At 40.0% G+C, this 24,916-nt stretch overlaps 1 protein-coding gene across 1 annotated transcript in view; it reads left to right on the forward strand.

Annotated features, from left to right (window-relative positions):
- The window catches only part of ARHGEF6 (Rac/Cdc42 guanine nucleotide exchange factor 6), a 142,702-nt gene that overhangs the window by 70,285 nt on the left and 47,501 nt on the right, over window positions 1–24,916 (forward strand). Inside the window, exons 7-9 of the mRNA XM_008159144.3 lie at window positions 13,170–13,264; window positions 20,169–20,264; window positions 21,977–22,099. Of these exons, the coding sequence (XP_008157366.1) occupies window positions 13,170–13,264; window positions 20,169–20,264; window positions 21,977–22,099 (314 nt within the window). The remainder of the gene's footprint in view (window positions 1–13,169; window positions 13,265–20,168; window positions 20,265–21,976; window positions 22,100–24,916) is intronic.

The following is a 24,916-nucleotide window of genomic DNA, read 5'->3' on the forward strand; positions in this document are numbered from 1 at the left end:
TTATTCATTGCAACTAGTGTAGCTCACTTTAAGATTGCTATTCTTTGTGCTGCCACAAATAGGATAGACTCACAAACTAATATTCAACTCTGGAAATGAGCATCTGTCTGCAGAATGAGAGGTGATATTTCCCTACATCCAGCTAGAAAAATATAATCAATAATGACTAGTATTATTTATTTTTTCGAACTTTCTTCTACTGTATTATAACTTGTGACAGATGCCTAAGGGGTATTTCTCCCAGAACCTACATGAAATTGGAACGGTGGGAAGAAGTCTGTGGCATGCTAATCACATAAAAATGCCAGGAAACCTGGAATCCTTGCTTTTGCCACCCACATTCTGCTTACCCCCATTTTCTCTCCCACTCATTTATCTACCCACTTGCTCCTACCCTGAATTTTCTCTACCTTTTTTAGTGCTTATCAGCCCCCCCCCCCTTTTAAAAAGACTTTGTATTTTTAGAGCAGTTTTAGGTTCACAGCAAAATTAAGTGGAAGGTACAGAGATTTTTCATATGCCCCCTGCCCACACACATGCACAGCCTCCCCCACTATAAGCATCTCCCACCAGAGTGGTGCATTTGTTACAAATGAAAACTCTACATTGAAACATCATTATCACCCAGAGTGCATAGTTTACATTAAGGTTCACTATTGGTGTTGCACATTATATAGGTTTGGACAAATGTATAATGACATGTATCTATCATTATAGTATCATACAGAGTATTTTCACTGCCCTGAAAATCCTCTGTGCATCCACCTTTTAAAAATCCAACAGCCTAAACTACCTCACATATCTACCCATTTATTCCTTAGCCATATTCCCTCTTTGTTTTTACCTACCAATTTCCTGTCTTACTCTTCCATACATCTCTTTCATCTGAGGGATGGAAGTAGAAAGAAGAGATGACAGTGTTTTGCAGAGTCTATCTGTCAATAATGGGGGATAATGCTGCCTGTTTTGTGAGAGCCAAGGACTTGGAGCTGTGAAGTCAATTACTGCACTTGAATGTAAATGGGTGGCTCTACTGGAATATAAGTCAGATATAACATAAATACAGTATACTAATATATTGCTTTTTTCAGTCTCATAAGATGTTACCGACATTAACTCATTTTTACAGGCATCATAATTATCTTAGAAATCCTATAATATGATGTTTTTTATTTGATTTAAGTTTTCCTGGGGCCATCATAGTTTTCATATCTATATCTTCAGCCTTTGTTTATACATATTAGCCCCATAAAAGAATGTCTTCATTCTTATATGACTGTTTCCCTCAGAGTTATAAAAAAAAAAAAAAGAACTCACTCTAAAGACTTTCCAGAAAATGTAGGAAATATATTTTAGTGGAAAATCAATAGCCTAGGATGGAGGTACAAAAGGCCTTCACCTCTTTTTCTATGGCTTTTCACAATCTGTTTTGTTCTGAATTTAGTCAAAGGTTAATTGAACAAAAGGATACTCGGTTGTCCTTGTGAAGACAGAGTCAGGGAAGCAAAGGCAATGTCTGGACACGGTCTATTTTAGTAAATTTGAATGGATTTCATTTCGATCAAATTGTACTGCTCTGAAGTTGGTTGGCCTGCCAAACTCCTTGCCTTCTGACTCACCACTAAGGCCTTCTGTTTTGGAGCACATAGCCTTCTCTGTCTGCTTCCCTTTTTATCCTTTTACAGTAGATGCCCTGTGGTTTGAAAAATAAAGAACCAGTATCAGAAGTTAATCAGTTGGTCTTTTGAAATTGAGGAAAGCCATAAATGTCCAAGCAAATTTGGGAAAGAATCCCAAACATTCACCCTGATGAGCATGTCTACCTCTCAAACCACAGAATGGACAGTATTGTTTAATGCATTACCATTCAAAACTTTTTTTTGCATTATTTAATGAAGGAATCATTAATTACCCTTATCAATTTAGTTTTATAAATTCAGCATTCAGCCACCGTCAAAACTGGTAGCAATATGAATTCAACGTACATGTTCTGTTTAGCTCTCCAGAACTGACTCAAAGGCACAGTAAATGTCTCCTTGAATACCTCACCTTTGCCTTCTGTGTGTCCCATGCTAGTGGTTTCAACAGAGATCGAACTCCTCAAAAGTGTGCTGCCTCACCAAGCAAGTAAACCCACTGGAACAGGACAGTTGGTACCTTTCTTGCAAAGTCTTAGTGATTTCTTTTACAAGAGCCCCAGATAGTACACCTCAAACTAATACAAAATAAGATTGAATGTCAACTGTAATCTATCATGTATATAAAAGCCTAAGTGTCTGTCCATCCGACCCATAGCTATGATGCACACTGACCACCAGGAGGGCAGATGCTCAATGCAGGAGCTTCCATGATATGCACTGACCATTTAAAAATAAATGGCACCATGGACTTGGTGCCAACAAACCAACACTCGGCTTCCCCCAAGTGGGACACAGGCCCCACCACCACCCTAGAGCAACACCCCACCAAATTACAGCCAACGCTGCCAAGACCCCATGGCGCAAAATGTGGCCCACAGCCCAGCCCCGCCCAGAAACGGTGGCTGTGGGCACTGGGTAATGACATCACATAGCAACACTTGGCTTCCTCTCCCTAGCAACTAGCATCCTTGGAGTTTCTTCAGCCCAGGAACCTGACTTGCTTTATAGCCAGGTGCAAACATTTTACAGTTTAACCAAGTATTTGTGAAGTGTTTACCCATGCCTCATCTCATTTGATCCTCACAGAAGTACTGGAGTAGGTAGATAGGAGACTCGTTAGAATCCTATTTTCTTTTCATTAACAAGATGCAAATAATGATATTAAGATATTTCTTCTAATTAATTTCCTTTCAATGTGCACGAATTCATGCACCAGGACACTAAAATTAAAAAATAAATAAATAAAGGAGCCCCAGATAATAGCATTTTAAAGGAAGTTAAAATGATGAGGCTGTTTCAATGGGGAGAAGGAAGTTGAATTATAGCAACCATGGAATTAAAGTTTCTTATATTGTTTTACAAATTACAAAGTTGTTTAATTGTTTTAAAAATCACATTTTTAAATATGTCAATATGATTTTTAAATTTTTAATTACAGTTGACATGCAATACTATATTAGTTTCGGGTGAATAACATAGTAATTAGACATTTATATGCCTTATGATGTGACCATCTTGATAAGTCTAGTACCCACCTGACACCATACATAGTTATTACTATATACAAATCACATTTTATGATGTAAATGATATCTGTGATTTTTCTAATTTAAAAATTCCCTTCAGGCAAAGATTATTTGGTTTGGGTTTTTTATTTTGTTTTTCTTTTTTTCAACAGACATTATAATTTTGGTAGTATGACATTTATAGACAACAGTGCTTAAAAGGAGGGTACGGATGTGGATGGCTCATTACCAAACATGGTCTTTTTATTTATTTATTTATTTAATATATTTTTATTGATTTCAGAGAGGAAGGGAGAGGGAGAGAAAGATAGAAACATCAATGATGAAAGCGAATCTTCTTCTTCTTCTGCCTTCTGCACGCACCCCCCCACCACCTCCACTGGGGACTGAGCTTGAAACCCAGGCATGTGTCCTGACCAGGAATCAAACCATGACCTCCTGGTTCATAGGTCGATGCTCAACCACTGGCTGGGAAATCAAACAGGGGTTTTTAGAAAAATGTGAACAAAAGGAGATGATTAGATAACTTGATTCCTTCCTGAATAAAAGTGAGAAAGTATGTCACCAGCTTTCCCCCCTATACAAATAATATAGAAAAACAAATATTGTTAATAAAGCAATATGAATATGAGCTTTGCATTTTGCTTAGTATAATATGGTACCATTGAATTCTAGTGCTGTTCTTTCCATTTCTAAGAATATAAATATGAATACATGAGTGTAAGTAATTACTTGAGGTATTGCAGTGAACAACAGCACAGTTGGGCAGAGAGCTATAATGACAGACAAATTTGAGTTAGAGGGACATGATACTGTATAAATACTTGAAGTCAGAAATAAACAGAAGGTTTTATTGACATGAGAAATTTGTGCTTTGATTTTTTAAAATAGCAGCTTTATTGACATACTAGAGGCCTGGTGCACGAAATTCGTGCATGGAGGGGGGTTGTCCCTCAGCCCAGCCTGTACCCTCTCCAATCTGGGACCCCTCCCAGGGATCGGGCCTAAACGGGCAGTCGGACATCCCTCTCACAATCCAGGACTGCTGGCCCCCAACTGCTTGCCTGCCTGCGTTCCTGATTGCCCCTAACCGCTTCTGCCTGCCAGCCTGATCACCCCCTAATCACTCTGCTGCCAGCCTGTTTGCCCCCAACTTCCCTCCTCTGCCAGCCTGGTCACCCCTAACTGCCCTCCCCTGCAGGGTTGATCACCTCCAACTGCCCTCCCTTGCAGGCCAGGTGCCTCCCAACTGCCCTCTCCTGCTGGCCATCTTGTGGTGGCCATCTTGTCCACATGGGGGCAGGATCTTTGACCACATGGGGGCAGCTATATTGTATGTTGCAGTGATGATCAATCTGCATAGTACTCTTTTATTAGATAGGATAGAGGCCTGGTACAGGGGTGGGGGCCAGCTGGTTTGCCCTGAAGGGTGTCCCTGATCAGGGTGGGGTACCCTTGGGGCATGGGGTGGCCTGAGCGAGGGGCCTGTGGTGGTTTGTAGTCCGGCCACGCCCCCTGGCAACACAAGCGGAGGCCCTGGTATCTGGAATTTATTTTCCTTCTACAATTGAAACTTTGTAGCCTGGTGCGGAGCCAAGCCTGGGGCTCCCTCCGAGGCCCGAAGCCATTTGTGTTGGGGTTATAATTGAAACTTTGTTGCCTTAAGCGGGTGGGCCTGGCCAGGGTGTGTGGAAAGCTTTGCTTCCCCTGTTGCCGGCGGCAACCCTGGCCTGCTCTCTCAAGCTCCATCCTGCCACCATTTGTTTGAATTTGTTTACCTTCTATAATTGAAACTTTGTAGCTTGAGGGGAGGCTTAGGCCTGCAACGGCTGGCAGAAAGCTTGGCTTCCTCTGTTACCTAGGAAACCTTGCTCTCTGTGGCTGTAGCCATCTTGGTTTGGGTTAATTTGCATACTCGCTCTGATTGGATGGTGGGCATGGCTTGTGGGCATGGCTTGTGGGTGTATCGGAGGTATGGTCAATTTGCATATCTGTCTATTATTAGATAGGATAATTCACATACCACTTTTAAACTTACCATTTAAAAGTGTAAAATTCACTGATTTTTTGTAAACTAACAGAGTTGTGTGATCACTACTAGCTTATTTTATAACATTTTCACCACCCTAATAAGAAATTCTGTACCCATTAGCAGGTACTTCCTCCAAGCCCTTGACAACCACTAATCTTGTTGTTTCTATGGATTTTGCCTATTCTGGACATTTCATATAATAATTGTTCTTTTGTGTCTCACTTCTTTCACTTAGCATAATTGTTTTCAAGGTTCATCCATGCTATAGAATGTGTCAGTACTTGCTTTCTTTTTATGGCTGAATAATCTTCCATCATATGGATATACCAGGTTTTGTATATCCATTCATCAGTTGATGGACCTTTGAATTTTTTACACTTGTTGGTTATTATAAACTAGTGTCCTGGTGCATAAAACTCATGCACGGGGGAGGGGGGTTCCCTTGGCCCAGCCTGCACCCTCTCCAATCTGGGACTGCTGATTCCTAACAGCTCACCTGCCTGCCTGCCTGATTGCCCCTAACTGCCTCTGCCTGCCTGCCTGATCACCCCTAACTGCCCTCCCCTGCTGGCCTCATCTTGCCCCCAACTGCCCTCCCCTGCCAGGCTGGTTGCCCCCAACTGCCCTCCCCTGCTGGCCTGATTTCACCCCCAACTGTCTTCCCCTGCCTGCCTGATCGCCCCTAACTGCCCTCCCCTGCTGGCTTGATCTCGCCCCCAACTGACCTCCCCTGCTGACCTTATCTCACCCCCAACTGCCTTAAAACCCCTCCTCAGCCCCCACCTTAGGTTCTGCCTTCACAGTTCACCCAGATTTGGTTTTGATTGGTCGGTTTCTATGCCAGTCAGAATCTCTGGGCCTATCTCCGGGCCTGATCAGAGAGGTGGGGCTGATCAGCAGCCCCCGTGGAGGCCCAGAGAGAAAGAGAGGTGCACTGCTGGCCAGGCCCGGAGAGAAAGAGAGAGGCAAGGGCTGATCAACAGCTGCCACGGAGGCTACAGATCAGACCCTGCTTCTCTCTCCAGGCCTCTCTCTCGGCCTGATCCGCAGCCCCCTTGGGAGTCAGTGGTGGGTCACTGTGCCCACAGCAGCAGCAGTCAGTGCTGGTCACCACGGTAATAGCATTTCCCTAGTGTTTAATGATTTTGAGCATGTTTTTGTGTGCTCATTGGCCACATGTATATCTTCTTTGGAGAAATGTCTATTCAAATCTTTTCCCAACTTTTGATTATTTTTATTATTGAGTTGTAAGAGTTTTTTATATATTCCTCATCAGATGTATAATTTGTAAATATTTCTTCCATTCTATGGGTTGTTTTATCACTTTTAAAAATATATATTTTATTGATTTTTTTACAGAGAGGAAGGGAGAGGGATAGAGAGTTAGAAACATCGATCAGCTGCCTCTTGCACACCCCCTACTGGAGATGTGCCCACAACCAAGGTACATGCCCTTGACTGGAATCGAACCTGGGACCCTTCAGTCCGCAGGCCAATGCTCTATCCACTGAGCCAAACCGATTAGGGCTTTTTTACTTTTTTGATAATGTCCTTTTGTCACACAGATTTTTAAATTATCATAAATTCTAATTTCTCTGTTTTTTTCTCTTTCTGCTTGTGCTTTTGATGTCATCCAAGATTTCATGGACAAATCCAAGGTCATGAAGATTTCTTTATTTGTTTTCATTTAAAGTTTTGTAATTTTAAGACTTGAATCAATTTTGAGTTAATTTTTGTATATGGTGTGAAGTAGGAATACAAATTCTTTCTTTTGCATGTAGATATCCAATGGTCCCAACACCATTTGTTGAAAAGGCTATTTTTTCCCTATTGAAATGTCTTATGTTATGCTTGTCAAAAATCAATTGACCATAAGTTCATTTCTGGATGCTCAATTCTATTCCATTGATCTATGTAACTATTCTATGCCAGTACTAAACTTTATTGTTACTATAGTTTTGCAGTGAGTTTTGAAATTGGAAAGTGTACACTCTAACTTTGAACTTCTTTTACAAGATTTTAAACATTTGTGAAGGATTGGTATGCATTTTTTTAAACTTTTAGTAGAATCAGCCATCTTATCCTAGGCCAGTGATGGGCAACCTTTTGAGCTTGGTGTGTCAAACTTCGCCAAAAAACTGAGCATACCTTGGGTAGTGTGTCACTTTGAGGAAAAAAACATTATTTCGCAAATGTTTCATCCTCGGCAGTGGCTGCCTCAGCGGCCGCATGTCATCAGAAATGGCTACATGTGTCAGTGCTGACACGCGTGTCATAGGTTCGCCATCATTGTCCTAGTCTTTAACTTATGGCAAGCTGTTTTAAATAGTAACTCAACCTCTTTACTTGTTGTAGATCTATTCAGATTTTCTATTTTTTTGTGAGTCAGTTTTGGTAGTTTGTGCCTTTCTAGAAATTATTTTACTTTTTTAGTGATTGCCCTACAGTTTGCAATATACATTTAGAATTAGTCCAAGTCCACTTTTAAATGATACTGTACGGCTTTACAGGTAGTGCAAGTACCTCATAATAACAACATATTCCTAATTCCTTTCTCCCACCCTCTATCATTTTTTTCATCCATTTCACTTATACTAGTACATAAGTGTACATTGGCATTATATATAAGCATATATGATCTATTATTCTTATTTCTACTTTTATTTTGAATAAACTTATCTGTTAGATCGACTAAGAATAAGAAAAATAAGTTTTTACTTTACCTTCACTTACTCCTTCCCCCATGCGTTTTGAGTTACTGACTTTTTGTATTTTCCTTCTCTTTGAAGTTTTTTTAAAATATATTTTTATTGATTTCAGAGAGGAAGGGAGAGGAAGAGAGAGATAGAAACATCGATGATGAGAGAGAATCATTGATCAGCTGCCTCCTGCATGGCCCCCACTGGGGATTGAGCCTGCAACCGGGGCATGTACCCTTGACCAGAATCGAACCTGGGACCCTTCAGTCTGCAGGCTGGTGCTCTATTCACTGAACCAAACTGGCTAGGGATCTGAAGAAGTTTTTAAAAGTATTTCTTGCAAGGCAAGTCTACTGGAAAAATTTTCCCTCAATTTTTGTATACTTGATAAAGTCTCTATTGCTTCTTGAGTTTTGAAAAAAGTTTCACAGGATACAGAATTCCAGGTTGGTGGTGGTTTTTTCCTCCTCAACACTTTAAATATTTCACTCCATTCTCCTCTTAATTGCATGGTTTCTAAGGAGAAGTGGAATATAATTATTATCTTAGATCCTCTAAAGCAGTGGTTCTCAAGCTTTCTAATGCCGCGACCCTTTAATACGGTTCTTCCTATTGTGGTGACCCCCAACCATAAAATTATTTTTGTTGCTACTTCATAACTGTAATTTTGCTACTGTTATGAATCGTAATGTAAATAGCTGTGTTTTCTGATGGTCTCAGGCTCTACAGCAGTGGTTCTCAACCTATGGGTCGCAACCCACAGGTTGAGAACTGCTAGCAGGGTTGCCTAAGACCATCAGAAAACACAGCTATTTACATTACGATTCATAACAGTAGCAAAATTACAGTTATGAAGTAGCACTGAAAATAATTTTATGGTTGGGGGTCACCACAACATGAGGAACTGTATTAAAGGGTCGCGGCACTAGAAAGGTTGAGAACCACTATTCTATAGGTAAGCTGTTTTTTTTCCTCTGGCTTCTTTTAAGATTTTTTCTTTATCTTTGATTTTTCTAGAGTTTGAAAATAATATGACTAGGTGTTTTTTGGGGGGAGAGGGAAGGGGGAGTATTTATTCTGCTTTCTGGATCTGTGGTTCTGTGTCTAACATTAATTTAGGGAAATTCTATCATTGTTTCAAATGTTTCTTCTGTTCCCTTTTCTCTTTCTTTTGGTATTCTTATCACACATTGTTAGGAATTGTCCCCCAGTTTTCAGATATTTTGTTCCAATTTTTTAGTCTTTTTTTTTTTCTTTTTGCTTTTACGTTTTAGAAGTTTCTATTGACATATCTTCAAGCTCAGAGATTCTTCAGTGGCTCAACCTACTAATGAACCCATCCAAGGCATTCTTCATTTCTTTTATAGTATTTTTTATTTTTTTATTTTCAGCATTTCATTTTTATTCTTTCTTAGTATTTCTCTCTGCTTACAATATCAATCTGTTCTTATATGTTATCTACTTTCACTATTACCAGTCTTAGCATATTAATCATAGTTACATTAAAATCCTGGTCTGATAACGCCAACATTACTGCCATATTTGACTCTCATTCTAATGTTTGCTCTGTCTCTTCAAGCTGTGTTTTTTGCCTTTTAGTATGCTTTGTAATTTTTTTGTTGGAAACCAGACATGATGTACTAGGTAAAAGGAATTGTAGTAAATAAGCCTTTAGTAATGTGATGGTGAGGTGTGAGGAAGTGTTTTAAGGTCCTATGATTAGTTCTCCATCTTTTGGTGAGCTTATGTCCCTAGATTGTAAGGCTCACCAGCACTTCACAGTTTTTTTTCTTTTTCCTCCCTTAGGTGGGACTTCAAGACCAGAATTAGGTATTTCCCTTCTCCTAGATATGTTAGGCTTTGATAAAACCCCAATAGATTAGGTTATGGTAAAATTATTGCTCTCTTGAGAGGAAACCTTATTACAAAGAACAGAATTTACTGAAGCATGAGTGCGATTATCCTCCTATCTTCATTGTGAGAACCCTTTAGAGCTACTGGAAGTAAAACTCACAGAAGTGTGGGTATACTCCCCTGTGACTGGGTCCCTGGAGTTTTTAACTTTCATACTGTTTTGCATTCAGTCCCCAGCTATTCATCATTTTTTCCTACCCAGGTATCAGTTCCCATGGAGACTTCTGCTCCTGGGTTTCCTCTCTAGCAAGTTTTGATTCTCTGTATCTTTCTGTCTGTTTCTCCAATTTGGGGAGTAGTGTTTTCCCCATGACCACAATTCACTGACAGATATAAGAGAAGATAAGTTTTCTTTCAGTTTGTTCAGCTATTTACTTGTTATTAGGATAGAGTAATGACTTACAAGCTTCTTAAATGCAAGACTAGAAACCAGAAGTCCAAATTTACCTTTTTCTTTTGGCTTTTTAATTTAATTTTTAAGTCTTTATTGTTGAGAGTATTACAGATGTCCCCCTCTTCCCTCCATTGCCTCCGCCTCCATCTGGTTTCTGCCCCGCCCCAGGCCTTCACCACCCTACTGTCTGTGTCCATAGGTAAGATCTTTGGTTAATCTCATCCCACCCTCCTCTCCACTTCCTGCTGAGATTTGTCAGTCTGTCCCATGCTTCCATGTCTCTGATTTTATTTTATTCATCAATTTATTTTGTTCACTAGATTCATTGTTTATTTTTGACTTTTAGATTCATTTGTTGATAGATATATATTTATTGCCATTATTTGATGGCATTCACAGCTATATATTTGTCTCCTAAGCACTGCTTTAACTGCTTTCCATATGGTTTTTTTATGTGTTTTTGAAAATTAATCTCAAGTTAGTTTCTAATTCCCTTTATTGTGCTTAGACTTTGTATAGGGGTGACATTTCCATTTCATTATTGGATTCATTTCAGAGAGCATTAGTTCCACCAGGCCCCTGGATTTACATTTATACCTTTAAAGAATAGTTTCTGAGGAAGAGAGGAACTGAGAGTAGACATTAGTGGCTGGGGAGGAAGGGCTACCATTTAAGCCCCAGCTTTTTTTTTTTTTTTTGCTTTTTATTGTTGACCTTATTACAAATACCCATATCTCCATTTTCTACCCCTTTGCCAGCCTTCACCCAGCCCCAGCCCCCTTCCTTTTGGCCATCACCACACTGTTGTTTGTGTGTATGTGGCATACATACACTGAGTGGCCAGATTATTATGATCTCTGAATGCATAATAATCTGACCACTCAGTATGTGTGTGTATATATATATATATTAGAGGCCCGGTGCATGAATTTGTGCATGGGTGGGGTCCAGCCAGCCTGGCCAGGAGGAGGGGACATGGGGGGTTGGCCAGCCTGCCTGCTGGTCAAACTCCTGGTCGAGGGGGACAATTTGCATATTAGCCTTTTATTATATAGGATATACACTGAGTGGCCAGATTATTATGCGTTCAGAGATCATAATAATCTGGCTACTCAGTGTATATGTTCTTTGGTTAATCCCTTCACCTTCTTTCATTCAGTCCCTTCTCCCCTCTTCACTCTGACAGTTGTCTGTTTGTTCCGTGTATCTATATTTCTGGTTCTATTTTGTTTTTCACTTTATTTTGTTCATTAGATTCCACATATAAGTGAAATCATGTGGTATTTGTCTTTCTCTGATTATAATCCCCAGTTTTTGAAGCCACCCTGTGTCCTGTGTTCTTCTAAATCAGTAGTTCTCAACTAGGGAGTGATATTACCCTTCTGGTGACATTTGACAATGTCTAGAGACATTTTTGGTTGTCCTAACTGGAGTAGGGGATGGCATGCAACTGGCATCCAGTGGATATAGGATGCTGCTCAACATCTTATAGTGCACAGGGCATCCCCTCACAGCAAAGAATTATCTGGTCTGAAATGTCAACACTGCTGCCATTCACAAACCTTTTTAACCCCTTAAATTGTTCGGACTGTTTACCACTCACCCAGCACCTACCTGTACAGTGTCTTACTATCTCTTCACAATGGTCGCTGGAGGTAGATGAAATGTCATGATTGGAGATGAGGTGAGCAAAGCCTTAAATTTGAAGCAACCTGTCAGTCAATAGCAAAGTGTGGATGACCACCCTCTAGACCAGTTGATTCCCAAAAAGCCCACTTCTACCTGGGCTCCACTTGCATTGTTTATTCCATCTTTCAAAAGCAGGTTATCGTGCATTGTCTTGTGAGTATATGTCTGGCATATTGGTAGGCTCAGGGGCCTCTCCTAGCTAAGAATGCTTTACATTGTCTTGTGATCCCTCATTGTCTTGTTTAATATCTCCCTCTACAAATATAGTGGAAACTCCCTGGGGACAACATAGCATTTGGCATTGACTAGACATTCAATGATTTTTTTGTTGAAAGAATTAGTCTATATAAGAGAAAATATATCAAAATGTAAGCTTGGTTATCCTTAGGAGCTCAAAGTGAAAGCTGTAGGTGCCTCCAGAGAGGCTAGGAAATGGAGTGTGACCCTAGAACTGATGGGGGAAGAGAAATTATGGGCCTGAACATTGGTTGTTTTGCCTATAGGATTTAACTGGTTTGTCATTAATAATACTGGTAAGTATTATTTCCCTTGTTAAATTTCTCACATTTCAGCTTCCTTTTCTCTTTGAATTGTTCAGACTAACACCTTTTATCTTTATTAAAAGACCAGTTTTAACCCTGTTTGAAAATTCAGTGTCCTCCGATTTTGTTCCCTAAAGGTCTTATCAAAAACATAACTTAAAAATCTTTTGTGATGTTTGACATTATTGTTATATTATCTTGATATTGATTGAATCTCTACAATAAGTCCTTACAACACCGTCGAGAGGTTCTATGACTTTAAGTGAAATGATGTATAACAAAACGAATTTTACCATAGACTATCAGCAGTCGCCAACCTTTCGGACCTCACGGACCACCAGTGGTCCATGGAGCACCGGTTGGCGACCGCTGGACTAATTGATATAAACAAGAGTTAGATTCCTACAGCATCTCATTAACATAACGATTTTGAAGAAAATAACATTATTCAAGGACCTGTTCTATGGATTAAGGTAGCTGGTCTCAATTTTTCCATACATAAAATGGGAATAATGATCCTTTGTTAGCTGAGACTTTTCTTGTGATGCAATTATAAAAGTAGTTTGCTATAATGAAACAAAGTGCATTCAGACTTTGTGCTTCTTACTTACACCGCTAGCCTGAGTAAATGGGATGTTGATCTAGTAATTTGATTAAAAGATCTAAAGTTATAATTTTACCTTGGACTGACTGTCCTGACAATTACAATGCCTTGATTTTTGTTTCTCCACAGGTGTTACAGAACATACTAGACACTGAAAAAGATTATGCTAAAGAACTTCAGTCTCTTCTTGTTACTTACTTAAGACCCCTGCAGTCCAATAACAAGTAAGATTTACATTTGAAATCCCTCACTAAATAAAGCAAGATAACATCAGCATATGGAGTCATTGCTCTCACGTCACTGAATAATTGATATTGCCCTTTAGAAGAATTTCCACAGATCACAGGTTGCTAAGAACATGGTCAAGGCAACAGAAAAGAGCTTGGCTTTCTTTCTCTTCTGGCTGTGGAAGGGATGAGTAGATCTTCATTTCTGTCTCTCACAATTTTTATGTTATATGTTTTAAGTCATACATCTGGTTTTACCTCACAGAAAAAGAGCTTGCTGGTGTTTTTATCCAGAAAGCACATAAACTGAAAATTATTTTGCTCACTCTGACCTTTGCTTGCAAGGGCAGAAACTCTTTCCCATGCACTGAGAGTGGAAAAAGTACGGCATTTTATGAATGTTCATAAGAACAATTCAAAGCAGTATTTTACCCAGGCAAAAGTGAATGATAAAGAGATGCTAAAATGTGTTTTTTTTTTTTAAATAAAATGTTCTAAACTTATTCTGGTCTTACAAACCTGAGATGATTGTCTGAGGCCTGAATTGAAAACTTAATTTTCACAAATAAAAAATATTGGCCATTCATTTTTTGTGTGCTTGTAGGAATAGTATATTTAACAAATAGTGCCTCACTGCATTTGTTTGTTTTTATGTTAATTTATTAATCTTTACTACAGATTATGATCTGTAAGTCAAATAAAAAATTTAGCAGTTGGTCCATATAATGGAAAACAAAAGCCTCCTCTTTTACTTTAGTAAGAGTTTATTTTTGTTAGATAGTTGCCTAAACTATTGACTTCAGGCTTAAATAAGTTTAATATATTTCACTACTTTTGTTCTTTTTTCCCAAATCATGTTTGCTTAGGCATAATGTCTTGCTAAATTTCGCACTTGGTTATTTTCATGGTACTATGGGAATCTTATTTCAGTATGAAAGGACTTTGTATTCCTGTGTTTTGTAAGAGTTTAAACATATTCAACAAAATGTCTTTTGTCATTATTTATGTAAAACATGAAGTGTTCTATGAATCGTGGTTCTTAGAGCTGAATGGAACCTCAATGAATTATTGGGTCCAGTGGCCTGGAAGAAATGACTGTCCCCACTAAATAAATAAGAAAACTGAAGTCCATAAAGGCTACTGTACCCATCACACAACCAGTCAGTGGCCAGATTGGACCATTTTGTCTCCTGCCACCGAGTGAAATATGCCTTTCATTTTTCTGGAGGTGACAGGCAGAGGAGGAGAGGGACACTGAAGTGGTAACCCTGGGAGGGGAGATGGTAAGATTTCAAATGAAGGAGTGACTGATTAGTAATCAAGAAACAGTATGAGGAAAGGAAAGGAAGAGCCAGGTCAGAGAAGGTGAGAGACCTGAGTCAGAACTGAACTGTTCCCAAATAAATTCAAAACGTGGTTATAGTAAGTTTCCATTGGTTCTGTCTTGGAGACCGCAGAGTGATTTGAGCCAAACCAGATTGTTTATTGTCTGATCCTGAAGGGGCCAAATAAGCCCCCAGTCAAGTTCTTGGGGCTGTGATAGAGTTACAACCAGGGAAGCTGGCTGAAGGTTTCACTTTTGACACCCATAAGAGGGGTTTTCTAGCTTGGTTCAGGAAGACATTAGAGTAGAGGAACTGGGAGCTTTTTATACTCTAGGGGTTATTGGTAACATTTGTTGGGATCTTCCTTTTCTTTGTCAGCAAAAATTAGTCTCTTGGAAATATTCCCTTAGTATTACTATACTAAGGAGAAAGGACATGTGGCCTGTTAAGGCAGATACTGGCCTTGTAAGTAAATCTTCAGTCAAGTTTTCTCCCAAAAAGTGGTTAAGTGTGTGGCTCTGGAGCTAGAATGTTTTGATTCAAATTTTGACTTTGCTATTTACTAGCTTTGTGACTTGGAGTGATTTGCATAACCTTCCTGTGCCTGGGTTTCCTTAGAAGTAAGATAGAAACAATAGTACCTACATCATAAAGTTATTGTAAGGTTCAAATGAGTTATTATTTGTAAAATGCTTGCATAAGTGTTAAGTTCTATATGAGTGTTGTTAGCTCTTGTTGTTATCACCTATTAGTATTTTTTTCAATTACAGTTTACATTCAATATTATTTTATATTAGTTTCAAATGTACAGCATGGTGGCTAGATATTTTCAGTACCACCTGGCACCATACATAGTTATTACAATACTAGAGGCCCAGGGCACAAAATTTGTGCACAGGAGGGGGGTATTCCTCAGCCTGTCCTGCACCCTTTACAATCTGGGACCCCTCGGGGGATGTCCAACTGCTGGTTTAGGCCCTATGCCTGTGGGATCGAGCCTAAACCGGCAGTCGGACATCCCTCTTGCAATCTGGGACTGCTGGCTCCTAACTGCTCACCTGCCTGCCTGCCTGATTGCCCCTAACCACTCTGCCTGCCTGCCTGATGCCCCTAACTGCTCCCCTGCCTGCCTCATTGCCCCTAACTGCCTCTGCTTGCCTGCCCGATCACCTTTTTTATTTTTTTACCATAGGTCAATTTTTTTTAATTTAATAAATCTTTATTGTTCAGATTATTACAGTTGTTCCTCTTTTTTTCCCCCATAGCTCCCCTCCACCTGGTTCCCATTCCACCCTCTTCCCTTACCTCCCCCCACTGTCCTCATCCATAGGTATATGATTTTTGTCCAGTCTCTTCCCGCACCCCCCACATCCCTTTCCCCCTGAGAGTTGTCAGTCCACTCCCTTTCTATGCCCCTGATTCTATTATATTCACCAGTTTATTCTGTACATCAGATTTTTAATTCACTTGATTTTTAGATTCACTTGTTGATAGATATGTATTTGTTGTTCATAATTTTTATCTTTACCTTTTTCTTCTTCTTCCTCTTCTTAAAGAATACCTTTCAGCATTTCATATAATACTGGTTTGGTGGTGATGAACTCCTTTAGCTTTTTCTTATCTGTGAAGCTCTTTAGCTGACCTTCAATTCTGAATGTCAGCTTGGCTGGGTAGAGTACTCTTGTTTGTAGGTTCTTGCTATTCATCACTTTGAATATTTCTTGCCACTCCCATCTGGACTGCATAGTTTCTGTTGAGAAATCAGCTGACAATCGTATGGGTGCTCCCTTGTAGGTAATTAACTGTTTTTCTCTTGCTGCTTTTAATATTCTCTCTTTGTCTTTTGCTCTTGGCATTTTAATTATGATGTGTCTTGGTGTGGTCCTCTTTGAATTACTTTTGTTTGGGGTTCTGTACGCTTCCTGGACTTGTAAGTCTATTTCTTTCACCAGGTGGGGGAAGTTTTCTGTCATTATTTCTTCAAATAGGTTTTCAGTATCTTGCTCTCTCTCTTCTTCTGGCACCCCCATAATGCTGATGTTGGTACGCTTGAAGTTGTCCCAGAGGCTTCTTACACTATCTTCAAATTTTTGGATTCTTTTTTCTTTTAGCTTTTCCAGTTGAGTGATTTTTGCTTCTTTGTATTTCAAATCTTTGACTTGATTCTTGCATTCCTCTAGTTTGCTGTTGGGTGTCTGTATAATATTTTTTATTTCAGTCAGTGTATGTTTAATTTCTAGTTGGTCCTTTTTCATATCCTCGAGGGTCTCGCTAAATTTATCGGCCTTTTCTAGGAAATTCTTGAAAAACCTTATAACCGTGGTTTTGAACTCTCCAGTTGTTTGTTTTCCTCCATTTCTTTTGTTTGTGATCTGTTTCTTTGTCTCTGCATTTTCGCTGCTTCCCTGAGTTGGTAGGGTAGCTCTGTGTGCTGGGTGTCCTATGTGGCCCAGTGGCTCGGCCTCCCCAGTTACCTGAGGTGGACACTGTTGGTGCATCCCTTTGTGGACTGTGTGTACAGCCTTGTTGTAGTTAAGTCTTGATTGTTGTTGGTATCAGTGGGAGGAGTTGACCTCCAGGCCAACTGGCTGTGAGGATCAGCTGTGTCTATGCTGGGAGAACTTCTGTGCTGGAGACAGCCTTATGAGACAAGACTTGCAAAATTGCAAGAGCCTCTGTGCTCAGCTTGGATGGGGTGGAGTTTCAGGGTGGAGCCTACAGCCTTGTCTTCCTGTCAGCCCCGCCCTATGAGGTTCCTGGGTCTCAGTGTTCCTCAGTGTCCCTCGGTACGCGCTGCAAGCACCTCTGAGAGAAAGGTGCCCATGAGTTTCGCCCGCTGCCAGACAGTCTAGTCTCTACCCCAATGAATCTGGATTCCCAGATTCTCGCCTGGAACTGGGGTTCAGTGCAGTCAGAACCAGGGTTCAGTGCAGTCCAGAGCTTTTGTCTCCTTCCCGCTAGGGCAATCCAGCGGCACAGTCAAAAGTCCGTCCTCTGCGTACATTCATGTGCGTGCCTCGGGAGCTCTGCCTTTTGCCGCTCCCCTGAGTTTCCGCCTTACAGCCCAGATTCCCCCAGTATGAGCCTGGGTCCCCAGGGTCTCACCCGGAACTGGGGTTCAACGCAGTCCGGAGCTTTTATCTCCTTCCCGCTAGAGAACGCCAGGCAGGCACTCAGCCGCCCTGTCCTCTCCGGCTCCGTCCTCTCCGCACGTGCACGCCCATGTCTCTGTACCTCAGGCTTTTACAGCTCCTCTGATTTTCCTTGTGGTTTTCTCTTTCCTTCTAGTTGTAGAATTTCCAGTCAGTCAGCTTTCCTGTGGTTCTGGATGATGTCCGTTTTGTCTTTTAGTTGTATTTTTGAAATTGTTGTGTGAGGCTGCAGTTTAGGTGTTTACCTATGCTGCCATCTTGGTTTCTCCCTGCCTCATCACCTTTTACATCTCTGCCTGCCTGCCTAATCACTCCTAACAGCTCTCCCCTGCTGGCCTGATCGCCCTAACTGCTCTCTCCTGCAGCCTGATCCCCCTAACTGCTCTCCCCTGCTGGCCTGATCCCCCTAAATGCTCTCCCCTGCCGGCCTGATCACCCCTAACTGCCTCTGCCTCAGCCCTGCCACCATGGCTTTGTCTGGAAGGATGTCCAGAAGGTCACCCAGAAGATGTCCCGTCTAATTAGCATGTTACCTTTTTATTAGTATAGATTATTTACTATATTTTCTACACTGTGATTGACATCCCTGTGACTATTTTATAACTATCAATCTGTACTTCTCAATTCCTTCATCTTTTTCACCCAGTCCCCCAACCAACTTCCCCTCTGGCAACTATCAGTCTGTTCTGTGTATCTATGAGTCTGTTTCTGTTTTGATAGGGGAAGAATGAATGAGAAAAATTTTAATATAGAGGCCCTGGACAAAATTGTTCAGTTTGCTTTTGTTTTACTCCATCCCACTCCAAAAACAAAGAAAGAAATCAGTACTACTTTCTCCTACTTCCTCTCATAAAGAGTTCTTTTAGTTGATTAATGTGCATTTTAATATAGGAGAAACTGGAGTTTGCTATTTTCCCCTGTGTATTATATTAGCATATATAATACCTTTCAATTATTTTCCCAGTTCTTCTAGAAGAGAGTACTCACATTTTTTTACATTTATCGCCACCTATGATGTATTTTACATGTTTAGATGCTGAGATGTTTTTATTGAGGTATAATTGACATATATCATTGTATTAGTTTCAAGTGTACAGCATAATTATTTGATAGATATATATTTATATTGTGAAATGATTACCACAATAAGTCTAGTTAACAGCCATCACCCTATATAGTTACAGAATTCTTTTTTTCTTGTGATGAGAACTACTAAGATCCACCCTCTTAACAGCTTTCAAATATGTAGTGCAGTATTATTAACTACTAGAGGCCCAGTGCATGAAATTTGTGCACGGGGGGTGGGAGTGGTTCTCCTCAGCCTGGCCTGCACCCTCTCCAATCCGGGACCCCTCAGGGGATGTCTGACTGCCTCTTGCAATCCAGGACTGCTGGCTCCTAACCGCTCACCTGCCTGCCTGCCTGATCTCCCCTAACCACCTCTGCCTGCCTGATTGCCCTTAACCACCTCTGCCTACCTGCCTGATCACCCCTAACTGCTCCCCTGCTGGCCTGATCATCCATAACCACCTCTGCCTCACCCTGCACCCGGGGCCCAGGATTCCCTCTTCCGGCCGGTTGCAGGCACGCAGGACCTGGGCTGGCTTCGCCCAGGTCGGTTGCAGCCGCAGGGGACTGTGGGTGGGTGACTTGTCCCTCTCGCGGGCCGCAGCCCCAGCTGTTGGCACCTGGGACCATGGGGCATGCGGCTTGTCCTCTTCTGGGCTGGGCCAGGCTGCAGCCGCAGGCACAGCTGCTGGCGCCCGGGACCACAGGGCAGGTGGTTTGACCCTCTCCTCGGCTGCAGCCTGGCTGATCCCTATTTCTCTCTCACGAGCTCATTTGTGCCTGGCTGGTCCCTATTTCTCTCTCCCCAGTGTTGAGTGTCTGAGCCGTTATGCCGTTATGGCGTGATGGTGTGAGGGCATGATGACCATTTGCGTATTAGCTCTTTATTATATAGGATAGTCACTATGCTGTGCATTGCATCTCCATGACATTTATTTTATAACTAGAAGTTTATACCTTTTGATTTCCTTTACCCATTTTTGTCAACCCCTACCCCCCATATGTGACAAACACCAATCTGTTCTCTGTAGATACTTAGATATTAAATACTTGTTATTAATTTATTCATAAAATACCTGAAAAATACATAAAATACCTTATAAACACTTGTTTTATTTAGGATCATTATTCTTATTATAGAAAAGGGAAATCAAGGAAAGAAGCTTTAGAAAGTTGCTTAAAACTGGAGTTGGCATAAATTTTAAAAAAAGTTAAAATATATGGATTGCTTCCCTTGATTCATATGCTACTTCCTAGCAAATTATCAGCTCACTGGACTAGAGGGAGATAAATAGAATCATCCTCAAGTTCTATTCACTGACACTATATATATATATATATGTTATTTTTTTTCAGTCTGAGTACTGTGGAGTTTACATCTTTATTGGGGAACTTTGAGGAAGTATGCACATTTCAGCAGACACTCTGCCAAGCCTTGGAAGAATGTTCAAAGTAAGTGTCACATATTGCCATAAGGATAGCTAGCAATATTGTTTTTATTTTATTTTCCTTTTAATTTTTGTCTTAGACAGAGGCACTTTATATGTATGCATTTAGTACAACTTAAGTAAATTGTCCCAGAGCAGAGTGGATGCAGCAGGTGGTGGTACAGTGTCAAATCACTAGTTGCATTTTTGTCTTTATTTTAAAATCACATAAGTTTACTGCTTCTGGTCAGTATAAGAGACAAATAAGGTCTCAATTAACCATGGATGATGCCTTTGACATCGATTAGGTATTTTCTTTTGTACATTGTAAATTACTTGGAAAAGTTATTCAGATTATTCATTCAGTTTCACAAGCTTGTTTTTCTCTTTTAATTACTCCTGGTATCATGTCTATTATACTAATAGTTGAAAGACATGAAAAGTGGGGAAAGGAAACGTATCTTTCTGTGAACCAAAACACATATTTCATGGCTAGCTAGATTGTTGAGGTATTCAACTTCATACTACAAAATGAACTATAATGATCGCCAGGCAATATAATTCTGTAGCAGGATTAATGTTCCAAGCAGTGTATTTTGGAGAAGTTGATGACTCTGATCATCTATAGGGAAATTGGGGCGATTATGTGTTTCTTTTTAAAAAATTTTATTTATTTAATAGTAATTGATTTCTTATTTTTTTAAAAAATTATTTATGCAGGGTTCCTCAAACTTTTTAAACAGGGGGCCAGTTCACTGTCCCTCAGAGAGAAGGAGGGGAGTCGGAGAGTGCGGCGCACATTCTACACATGCGCACTGGGGGCCCGGGACAAGTCAGCTGCTAAGCAGGACAGGCAGCGGCAGCGAAAACACCCGGTGGGCCGGATAAATGTCCTCGGCGGGCCGCATGTGGCCCATGGGCCGCAGTTTGAGGACGCCTGGTTTAAAGTATTATATATAATATTACATATGTTCCCTTTTCCCCCCATTGACCTCTCCCTGGCCACCCCCCGACTTATTGATGGGACACAGATGATTGTCTAGGGAAGGAGATGGTAAGAGCCCACAGAGATCTGAGGAGCCATTCCAAATGCTGATAAGGATCCAGATTATTCATATGGAAAGACTAAGTGAGAAGAGCAGATTACAAACTAGATTTGGGATCTTTATTTTCCATTTTATAGAGAAACATGTAGAAAAAAGTCCAATGAATATGACAAAATTGTTATAATAGGTATCTCTGAATGGTGGAATCCTGAGTATTTTTTTCTTCCTGGTGTTTGTCTGATTTTTCCATAAATTAAAGCAGGTGGCTTGTAATTTAAAAAATCTTGAGGCCACCCTGCCTAGCATCCACCAGGCCACTAAGACTATGTAATACTTCTTTTTGGATTTTATTAGTTTTGTCTGTACTTGAACTTCATCTAAATTAGCCAAGAGTATTTTTAGTGTAGCCAAGAAAATTTGAATATTATAATTTGAACAAGCATTTTAGAAGAAAACCCTACCTACTGATTCCAAGTAAGTATCTGACCCTATGTATTGGCCTATGTTTAGTGACTAGAGTTAAAGCAATAGTCAAGAATTTATGTTTCATGGATAAAATGGTTGTAATATAGTTTCTCTTTTAACTTTGGCAGAATTTGAAATGTGTGCATGTTCCTGGTATTAATTTGAATCATCTTCCTTTCTCCCCTATTTCCTGTTTTACATTGTATTCCACCTTTTTTACCTACAGATTTCCAGAAAACCAACACAAAGTAGGAGGTTGTCTACTGAACCTCATGCCTCATTTTAAATCTATGTATTTGGCTTACTGTGCAAATCATCCTTCGGCTGTAAATGTACTCACCCAACACAGGTAAATTGTTAACATTTCCCCAAATAAACTGTTTTACAATGAGACCCTTTCCTAGGACCATCTCATTTGGAAATCTAAGTTCTCCGGTAGAACTCTTAATTATTTCCATTCATCATGCCAGGAATTGATTCATTGTTACATGGATTGAGTATTTATCAATTCAACAAATAATCTACTGAGCACCTAATATGTGCAAGATCCTGTACTAGCTGGTGGGGATACAGCAGTGAACAAAGAAGAGAAGGTCCTTCTCTTTATGGAGCATAGAATCTTGAGGGAAATGCAGGCATGAAATTAAATATTGTAAACATGTTGTATACTAAAGGGTAATTAAAAGGATGCAGTGAGAATTTGCAACATGGTATCAATTTAGTATGGGGTGAGAGGAAGATTGGAGAAGGTGTTCCTGAAGTAAAATTCTATTTAGATCCAATGGGTTAGCCTTTCCCTGCCCCAGTGAATGTTTTATCTGGGTAGCTGGCAAGTAGCTAAACTGCTTAGGTTAATCTCTTTCAATTTTCTATTTTCTGGTAGGGGGAGTCTCAGACAGTGTTATGGCTAAAAGGCAGCTATTAACATGGAAAAGTGGAAGGAAACTAACACTGTGAATTTTGTGGCAGGTACTTCAAGCAAAGGGCTTATAGTAATTATATACTGAATATAAATTATTTCTGATTCAATGGAGAGCAGCAGAATAATAGTGTCTCTTTTAAGAGTTCTTGCAAGGGACTAGGATAAATCTCTTACCTTCCTTTACCCTCTGATTACCTATCCCTGACACATTTGCTGAGACATTTATCTGGGCCAGAACACTGTATGATAGGCTTAAAGATGCAGTTTTAACTTTGAAATCATGTGCTAGAAATCTGGGTGGGACAGTAGCAAGAACAACACACACAGGTGCTTAGGACTTAACCTGGAGACTAGATTCATAATGGACACAAATTCTGGAGACTGCTCAGTAATGAAAAGAATATTCTTCTCTTAATCTAGCCCAAATTTGAACTCCTAGAGCCAGGCTAGAACACTAGTTGATACTGACCCTCAGAAGTGGCAGTAATTTTGTGGGTGTTTTTTTTTTTCTTTCTGATTTGTAAGGAGCTTTATTGACTTCATAGAGCTGTTATGTAAGGACATCTTTAACGTAGAATCCAGCAGTTGCTATTTGAAGGTACATTTTATTCTCCTGATCAAAGTTATGAATTCTTATGGAATAGTAAATATGGAAGTTGAGTTTATAGAAAGAGAAGCCATGACTCTGGGTTATTTAGGCAAGTGGCCCAACTGCTTAAAGCTCATATTAGCTAATAATAACACTGACTATGTGCCAGGCACTTGATTTAAAAGTCTATATCAGATATCAAGTTATACTACAAAGCCATTGTAATCAAAACAGCCTGATATTGGAACAAGAACAGGCATATAGATAAATGGAACAGAATAGAGAACCCAGAAATTGACCCAAGCCAATTAATATTTGACAAAGGGGGCAAGAGCATACAATGGAGTCAAGATAGTCTCTTCAATAAATGGTGTTGGGAAAATTGGACAGTTACATGAAAAAAAATTAAACTAGACCACTAACTTACACCACACACAAAAATAAACTCAAAATGGATAAAGGACTTAAACGTAAGATGGGAAACCATAAAAATCTTAGAAAAAGCTACTAGTATAGGCAGCAAAATAGCGGACATTTGTTGTAGCAATATCTTTACTGATACAGCTTCTAGGGCAAAGGAAACCAAGTAGAAAATAAACAGATGGGACTACATCAAAATAAAAAGCTTCTAAACAGCAAAAGAAACCATCAACAAAATTAAAGGGAGCCCACTGTGTGCGAAAACATATTTGGCAAAGATACATTTGATAAGAAGTTAATGTCCAAAATATATAAGGAACACATACAACTTAACAAAAGGAACACAAACATCCCAGTTAAAAAATGGGCAAAGACCTAAATAAAGCCCTCTCCAAAGTGGATATACAGATGGCCAAGAGATGTATGAAAAATGCTCAAAGTCACTAATCATCAGAGAGATGCAAATTAAAACAATAATGAGGTATCAGCTCGCACCTGTCAGAATGGCTACCATCAACAAATCAAAAAATGACAAGTGCTGGCAAGGATGTGGAGAAAAGGGAACTCTAGTACACTGCTGCTGGGAATGCAGACTGGTGCAGCCATTATGGAAAACAGTATGGAGTTTCCTAAAAATATTAAATATGGAACTCCTACTTGACCGGTAATCCAACTTCTAGGAATATAGCCAAAGGAACCCAAAGCACCAATCAGAAATAATGTATGCACCCCTATATTAATAGAAGTGTTATTTACAATAGCTAAGATCTGTATTACTTAGTGTTTTTTACATATAAAGTCATGTCATCTGTAAACAGAGATCATTTCACTTCCTTTTCTATTTGGATGACTTTTAATTATTTTTGTGTCTAATCGCTCTGTCTAGGACTTCCAGTATTATGTTGAATTGAAGTAGCAAAAGTGGACATCCATACCTTGTTCTTTTTTTTTCTTCTTTTTTTAAAAAAATATATTTTATTGATTTTTTACAGTGAGGAAGAGAGAGGGATAGAGAGTTAGAAACATCGATGAGAGAGAAACATGGATCAGCTGCCTCTTGCACACCCCCTACTGGGGATGTGCCCGCAACCAAGGTACATGCCCTTGACCGGAATCGAACCTGGGACCCTTGAATCCGCAGGCTGACGCTCTATCCACTGAGCCAAACCGGTTTCGGCCATACCTTGTTCTGAATCTTATAGGGAAAGCTTTCAGTTTCTCACAATTGAGTATGA

Source organism: Eptesicus fuscus, chromosome 1 (genome assembly GCF_027574615.1).
Source record: "Eptesicus fuscus isolate TK198812 chromosome 1, DD_ASM_mEF_20220401, whole genome shotgun sequence".
Taxonomy (NCBI): Eukaryota; Metazoa; Chordata; class Mammalia; order Chiroptera; family Vespertilionidae; genus Eptesicus; species Eptesicus fuscus.